The sequence below is a fragment of the Tinamus guttatus genome, unplaced genomic scaffold, assembly GCF_059628265.1.
Source record: "Tinamus guttatus ecotype Peru unplaced genomic scaffold, ASM5962826v1 Tinamus_guttatus_pri_ptg000208l, whole genome shotgun sequence".
In the NCBI taxonomy this organism is placed as follows: Eukaryota; Metazoa; Chordata; class Aves; order Tinamiformes; family Tinamidae; genus Tinamus; species Tinamus guttatus.
Window position 1 is genome coordinate 9,991,610 of NW_028288742.1, and position 8,391 is coordinate 10,000,000.

At 43.4% G+C, this 8,391-nt stretch overlaps 1 protein-coding gene across 1 annotated transcript in view; it reads left to right on the forward strand.

The window, feature by feature from the left end:
• The first annotated feature begins 357 nt into the window (after positions 1–357).
• CALM2 (calmodulin 2) overlaps positions 358–8,391 on the forward strand; it is a 13,461-nt gene continuing 5,427 nt past the window's right edge. Inside the window, exons 1-2 of the mRNA XM_088524269.1 lie at positions 358–506; positions 4,789–4,819. Of these exons, the coding sequence (XP_088380395.1) occupies positions 504–506; positions 4,789–4,819 (34 nt within the window). The 5' untranslated portion in view covers positions 358–503. The remainder of the gene's footprint in view (positions 507–4,788; positions 4,820–8,391) is intronic.

The window sequence follows — 8,391 nt, forward strand, 5'->3', positions numbered from 1 at the left end:
AGTGACGCATTGCAGGTACGAACGGGCCAATCAGCGCCCTCCTTCTGCAGCCCCTGCACGCCTCGGCATTTTTCTTTTTAAAATCCTCCTCCGCTCGGAAAAGTAGTGCCCCCCGGAGCGTTCCTCCCCGCAACCCTCCCGCGTCCTCCCCGCGCCCCGCCGCGGTGACACCCGCCCCTTCCCCGCACGCTGCCCCCTGCCCGGCCGCGGCTGGGGGCGCGGGATGCGGGGACGGGGCGCGGCGGGGCTGCGGGTGGCGCCGCCGCCAAGAGCGCCGCGAGCCGGCACTTCTTTCGCCTGCCCGTTCACTGTCGAAGGGAAAAGGGAGGGGGGAGAGGGAGCGGGGCGCGGAGCGATCCGCGCGGGCTGTGAGGAGGTTTATGAGGCGCCGCTGGCGGCCGGGCTGGGCTCAGTGTGAGGCGAGCCTTGGAGCGGGCCGGTAGCTGCAGTGCCCCCGCGCAGCCCTTACCTGCCACCACACCCCGCAGCCAGGCCGGGCCACCATGGTGAGTGCGTGGCGAGGGGCTGGCGGCGGCAGCGTGGCGCTGCGTGGTGGCGCGGTCGCCTGTGGATGTGGGGGTGCGGGGCGAGGTCGCCTTGCGGGGTAGGGGGCGAGGGGTCGGGGCAGGGGGGCGAGCGCCCCTCGTGTGGCCGGGGGGCTCTTCCCGGCGGGGCTGGCGAGGAGGGTCCCGCACCGCGGCGCCGGGTGCGTAGGAGGAAGTGTGGATGGACGAATCCCGCCCGGGTGCCTTTCTCGCCCCGGGGCGTTGGTGCGGATTGAGAATTCAAACTGCCACTCGGCCCGGGCGCCATGACGCTTTGTCGAGGTGTGTGTGCGCGCGCGCGCCGGGGGCCAGCAGGGCGGCGGGTAACGGTCACCGCGCGGGGGGACGCGCGTGGGGTGGGTGCTGCGGCGGGGAGGGAAGGAAACGTGCCACGATGGCAGCTGCTCTTATCGCTTCCTTCCCTCGCGAGTCGCGCGCGGAGCTGCCGCTGCGAGCGCCCAAGATGTCGGGCGGCTGGCGCTGGTGCGCTGCGGAGCGCTGCGGCCGCCGCGCCATCGCCCGCCCTGCGCGACCTGCTGCCGGCGCCCTGCCCGCTGCGAGGTGCCGCCTCGCTCCTGGGCGCCCTACGGAACGCGGGCTTTTTCCAGCTGTTTTATTCCCCCCGCCCCGCCGTGTATTTTTTTTTTAATGTCCCCTGTTTTGGTCATTGCGATGGACAGTACTGTGTTTTTCTGATCGAGTCCTGTTTATTTTTCATGGCATTACGTTTTCTTAGGATTTCAGTCAACTGTTGAGTTAATGGCATCTTCAGTGGAATTGGAGGATTGTTTTTAATTTGGTTTAAAGAATGTGGGCTTGTGTTTTATTTGTTAAAGCAAGCAGAGGTTGACGTATACAGAAAGGAACAATTCTGCGACTAAAGCAGTGCTAGTGACCGCTTGGTGTTTCCTCTGCATTAGAACAAGGTGCAGTGTAGTGGGATTGCCTTTTCATTCATTACAGTGCTTTTAAGGAATCAAATCTCAGTGAACTCAAAATGTCTAATGTCAAACATGGTCCTTTAAATTTGAAGCCTACTCCTTGATGGGTGAGGAGGAGAGGTGACTAGGAGCCTGAATTTGGTCTTTTATGTGCATTTTGAACTGACGTAGCAAACCCTCTATAAAGAAGCAGTGAATCTGATAGAAGACTTTTGTTTTGTTTTTAGTCATGTTCTGTGCAGAGCCAAAAAAAGGAATATCTTCAAGCAAGATCTACATAGAAATGGGTGTGTCCAGAAGCCAGAGGGGCATTTTGAATGTGGTTATAGTTAGCCCTGACAGACCAGACTGGCTAAACCTGTGAATATGTGCTGTCCAATGCTGCATATGCTGGATAGAGCAGAAAGCTTTGCACTCAAAATAAACTAATGTACTATAAGCATGATTTTTAGCTTGTATATGCTAGTCTTCGTACTTCCTGTTCTGCAGCTGATGCTGCCAGAACAGAACTGTCTATTCAGCTTTTGGCACCTGTGAAATGGAATAAAACCCCAAGTTTTGGGGGAAGAACAGTGTCATCTGTTCTGTGTTTTGCTTGTCATGATTTGTTGTGCAGTGTTGGATGTTGATCTGTTGAGGGACTCCTGACTGCCTTCTGTGTAGCTGTTCTGTCTAAAATGGAGCACTTCCTCTAGAGGCTGGTTATGCTGCTGAAATTGCTGCACATGGAAAGCTGCCCTTCTCTAGGAAGCTTAAATTCTGACAGGCATGTAGCATAATCTGTGCAAGCAATGGAGGCTATTGTAGTAAAAATGGAACTGCAGCTAAGCAGATGAGAAAATGTATCATGAAAGCTGTGATGGGTCCCTTGATTCTGTTGTTGATTAAAAAAAAAAAACTTTCTGGATGCTTAGACTTCACAGATGTTGGTTAAAATGGGACTCTTTGGAAGATGCAGAGAAGTTTTTTCAGGTCAGCCTTGACAAAAGAAAGGGGTTATCAAAGCTGCTGCAGCACAGACAAGCTAGGGTTATGAGTTAGCTTCAGAAATATACATTTGGATATGTTGAATGATAGAATGCCTGTATACTGTGTGATGTGTGTTGTGTGAATAACTGCATTAAAACCGGGAAGAGGAAGTTGTAAAGGCCCCCAGTAAGGAGACTGCAGTGGCCTGTAGCTTCATGTGTGGATTGGGGCGGGTAGATGCTGTGCAGGTGATGGCGAAGGCAGCTCTAGCAGGCGCGTTGGCTCCGCCTCCTGCTGCTGTTGCGCAGCAGCCCCTGCAGAGCCGAGCACTGCAGCGTACAGATGGTGTTTGTTCAGCCTTGCCCCACCTCCTTGCTTATCTTGCAACTGCCCTTTACCTGTGGCTTCTAGCAAGTCCTCATGCTCTTCTCAAACACTGTACCCATTACAGGTACTGACAGAGCTTATCCATTTTTATGGGTAGTGGCTTAAATCACTGGAGGAGTTGGGATGCCCAAGCAGTTTCTCCCTTAGCAGTTTAAATAACACATAATGGCTCTCTAAATAATGCTTATTAAAAGCAGTATGTGACTCAGCTTGATAACCCATAGGTATTGACCTAAATAAACAGGGTTCTTGCTCCTTAAATGTGATGGGCAGCTTTCTGTGGATATAAATATCTTACAGAAAAATAAACACACAAAGGTCTGAGCCTGTGTTAATAACTCCAAAGCAACCATATGTGAGTCTTCCCTTGAGTGACTAGCAGGAGGCTTGTGTCTCAGTTTAGTTTTGAATTGATGATGGATTCTGGCTAGTCTTACTGATACTCTCAAGTATCTCTTTAAAAGATGTTGAATCTCTATGTGAATACTGCCTAGAGGTACAAAAATTTAAGTGAGTATATTGCTGTGGTATAACTATTCAGCTCTAGAAGTTGCTCACTAGCATGCCCTGAATCCTTCTAGAGTAGGTGAACTACTAGGCAGCCTGAGAAATGGCTGATTATTGCCTTAGTCTTGCGTTGTCACTGCATGTATAGCTTGTTCTAGAGCATTCTAGCCTGCTATGGTTGCCTGAAGTGGTAACCTAATTCCTCTTGAACAGAATAACCAGAAGCTAGTAACTCCCAAGGTTGTATTTGGTGTAGAAATGTAGTTCAAATTGAAATTAGTCAAGTTAAAATTGACAGATGCACACAAGTGTGCCATCTGAAGCAACACTGAGAAAAGGCATGTGTAGACAAACCTTTTCAGAGATGAAAACTAATAATTGAAAATAGTGCCAATGGTCAATATTGCAGTAGTTGTAAAGTGAAAAGTTGGCTATAGGGTGGTTCTCATAAGAACTAAAATACTGGTGTTTGAGTGAGTTCTTTGGTTTTCTCCATCTTAAGTCTTTTAACCTTTTCAGAGGTGGTCTGTGGAGTGTAAAGCTTAAAGGTGCCTCCTTGAAGAAACATGTGACCCTTATTGTAATTCTGCTGAGGCAATCCAGAATTTGCTTGAAGAATCAGCTGACTTGAATGGAAACATTTTTTTTCTTGGATTTTCAAGTACCTTTATACTCTTAAGAGTTGGTTTGGATTTTTTGTTTGAAAACAATTCTATATTTCCAGCTGCTGCCAATTCATTTGATTCAAGTGTCCAGTATGAATTGGTTCATACTGAGTTAGTAATGCAAAAAGGATGAATATATCTCTCAGTATCTCTGTAAACTTACACCAATCAGGTCTCTGATAATATTAAAAATACATTAAAATTACCAGTTTGTTCTGAAGCTATTAGCACTGATTATATGGACTCTGTTCTTACTGCTGGATCTTGAGCATGAAAGTTCATGTCCATCAAGGGATCACCTCATTCTAGAGAGAAGAGTATGTTTCTATGATTATGGCTGTATAGTTTAATGGACTAGAGCCCCTTAAGCTCTGGGGGCTTCTGTGACAAATCTTAAACCTGAAGTTTTTTACTGTTAAAGCTGAGACTGTTTACTAAAGTGTTAGTTTGCTGTGTTGATGAGTGTTTATTGTTTGCTCATTTACTTTTAAACTTACCTAGAGGGACAGTCATGCTTTGGGGTTGGTTGTGTTGGTTGAGCAATTGTTTATATTATAATTTGTTACTTGGGTGTACCTGGTACTTACAGGATCAGTAAATGAAGACAGTTTGCTAGTTCTCAGTAAGCAATCCTGATGCCTTTTGAGGTCTGTTCAGGACTATTTTTGAACATGAAAGATAAATTGTGAAGAGCAGCTACCTTATTTGGAAACCTCTACAAAATCTACTTCTGATCTTTTGCAAAACTGTAATAATATTTTCTTCTTGTTGCAGGCTGACCAACTGACAGAAGAGCAGATTGCAGGTGAGACTTTTACACCCAGTGTTGATACTCTTATTTGACCTGGCACATCTCTTAATCCAGTGACAGTGCAAGTTATTTATATGCAAGACATTTAACTTTCTTATAATTAAACAACTAGTGTGGAATGCTTTAATTTGTCAGCTAAATCTTAAAGGCTTGCCTTCAGTCAAAAAACCTTGGATCCAATGAATCTGACATTTTGTCCTCCAGAGTTAATTAGATGGTCCTCATAGCTAGCTATTATTAGCCATGAAAAGACTTTTTTCCTACAAAGATAAAACTGCAATATTAATACCATCCCATATAATCCAGTGAAACTCCTTTTTGAGCTGTTCTTATAAAGGATGTCTAATGTTTCAGTAGATTATGGACTTGGGACTCTTCTTTCTCTTAACTACAAAATGGTTGGAGTGTGCTATAGTTCTAAGAGTGTGTCAGGGGGATATCTGTGTTGAAGACTTGGAATCAAGTACTCTGTATGCTTCTTAATAGAAGGCAAAAACCTTGGAACTAACTTGCTTTGCTCTCTGCTGTCAATGGAGGTACATCAGATTTTTCTGGCTCTTTTTGATGGCAATAAAGACACTGGTTTCAAGATGGCCAAGAGCTGATATGCCATAATTGGAAGTGTTGTGTGCTTGGACATAAATGCCCTCTACGCATTTCTGAGGGTCTGATACTGCTGAAATGCTTCCTGAAATAGGCAGCTCTAAAAATTCTAGAGTTGCTCCCTTTACCCCACAATAGTTCTAGTGTGCAGGAACTGTTCTACTAGTGACTCAAACTTCTGGTTATACTTCGTGCCCATGCAGGCTGCACAAGTGATTATCTGCCATTGCTTTACAAAGATTGATTTCAACTTCAATAGTTGATGTGACTTAAAGCTGCAGTATGTTGGTAATGTAAAACTCGTTCTTTTGATGGATATAAACATTTCAGTGGATTGACTGGGCAAGTGTCTTGTTAAACAGAAATGTGGAAGTGTCATGTGAAGTGATTTTAGAGGGTGTTAGGATTCAATTAATGAAACCCAATCAGATATAGATTCAAAGATAGTGCTATTTAATGATGGTCTAATTCTTTAACACTGAACTAACACTCAAGTATCATAATGACCTGCTTTATTTTTTCAGAATTGCCAAATTTGAAGCATAAGAATGTTCTTCTGTAGCTTTTGGTCATTAGAAGGTAGCTTTAACTCATAAGAGACTAATTATGGTTGTGTGGAAAGTCCTTAGTCTGTTTACTTGTTGCCATGGAACTGCCTATGAGTAAGCGCAAGCCAAGTCTAGTTGGACTTGAGATTTTTCTGTAAGTGCCCTACATAGCTCTACAGATTTCTGGGATCGCTTCAGTTGAAACGGGCTTTATTGCATGCTGCTACTCTTCAATAATCATTCTTAACTGTAGAAGCTTTATTAGTATAGTTAATTATGGAATAATAAACAAAGAATTTATTAACAATGTTAGTTAGTCCAAGTGTTAGCTAATCAATAATGATTGACAGTGAATACTGTGGCAGTGAATGCAAATCAGCTGCTAATACTTGAATATATTTTTTCACCTAAACTACAGTTTAGCATCAGTCTCTGGTGGAAAGTGGTCTGCCATTTTCAGTTCAACCCCTGTATTTCATTGAGCAAATGTGTATGCAAGCAAAACCTATCACTGTGATGTAAAGACATAAATTTGTTGGTGGTTTGTTAGGGAACTCCCAAATATTTTGCAGGAGTGGTTTCCAGTGTTTAGGAATGGATGCTATTTAAGCATTCTGCTTAATTTTGCTATTTTAGTCCTGAGTCTCATGGGGGGGCGGAAAAACTGTCAGTGCTGCAGTTTGTATGTATGACACAGATTCAAGCGTGTGGTAAAGGCTTGAGCTCCTGCTAATCCATTTCAGCTTCTTTGAAGCAATTTAACTTTTGACCTGAGGAGAGCTTATGTTTTTTTTTTTTTTTTTAAAGTAAAATAAAGACTACATTTACTTCAGTATTTAAAGCTACCATGTTTTTAATACTTTTTATTTCTACCTTGGTTCTGAAGCACCAGAGTACAGGTAGATTCTAGTAAGGTTTTTTATATTTTCTGCTGCATAAACTAACTTTGGAATGCACTAGTCATGTAAGGCGTAAGCTTTTGTTTGTGGAAGTTCAAGGTGAAAGACCTCACAGGATTAATCTTTCATAGAAGGTGTTGGTTTTGAAAGTTAGGTACTGAATGAAGCTGCAGCTACTGTTCACATATTGTAAGGATTAAAGTTACCAAGACAAATAGGTGTCCCTTTGGTTAAGCCTTCCATTAAAAATAAGTTGGACTAGTAAATTAGGTGGTCAGAAAATAAAATTTTTTTTTTGTCCTAATGTTGCTAGTCTAGTCAACTTCCCCTAAAGTGACTTTCTGAACTGGTGGACTTATGCAGGGTGTATTTTTTATGCCTTGTTACTTAGTGTATTGCAGTTCTCTAGGCATTTGACAGCTATTTAGAATTTATTTTGCAGTAGTAGTAGCTGTCATGTTTAGGTTTTAAGCTCCTGTTGGCTGGGAAAAGAATCAATGATACTCTTTTTTTTTCTTTTTTTTTCTTTTTTTAAAAAAAAAAAGAAACTTTGATTAAACTGCATGTGGGTGGGAATAGGAGTTCTAGCTCTGAATATGAGGCCATTTAAGACTCAGCTGTGGTGCTGAGATGCCTCAGAAACAGTTGTTCCTAGACTGACTTTGAGCTGGGGTATTTTGGAGTTAATGTTCTGTTAGGCTACCTTCTACTGTGCAGCCTGAGAGTAATCTTCCCCTTGCATTGCTCTCCTTATGAAGAAGGAAAAAACTTGTCCACTGTAGGCTGGCCTGAAGAGGCTGTTCTCAGCACTATGTCCTTAAATACCTCTGACAGACTAGCTGTATCTAGGATTCAGGAGAGTGGTTTGGCAGTTTGATATGGGGTGTCAAGTAACTAGGAGGATTTGCTTTATTAATAACATGGAGTTATATGGAGGGGAGCTAGTTCCTGTGATATTAAGGTTATTAAACAAGAACTGAATTTATCACTTTAAATTTCAGCATTTCATAGATGCCTTTACTCCTCTACTAGCCATTGCCACAAGTCTTCCAGAGCTATGCTGGGCTATTCTTGTTCTGAGGTAAACTCTATCTGCTTAGGTTGTAATTCCTTTGCTCCTAATTACTGGAGGTGGTTACTAGAAGTGGTTAAAGAGCTAACTGATTGTGTTTTAATTGTATTCCTGTCTTCATTCAGAATTTCAAATATGAACATACTGCTGCTCTTTAACATCTGTCTGTAAAGATGCAGCTTGTAGCTCACATTTTCTTAGCCTGCAGTATCTTTCATTCAAAGATAGCTGTCCCCCAGATGGTCCATTTCAAGTATTCAGAATGTTCTGTGCAATGGTTTTCTTTCAAGAAAGCAAGTCTGAGTTGTGAAGGTAGGAGTTCTGTGTTTAAGTGGAATCACTGCAGTACTGCTTTATGGTGGAGTGTTAGTGGCAATTAAGGTTCAAGCTAAGGCTGAAGTAGTTAACAGATCACCAACTGTAATAAATCTCCTGTTCACATAC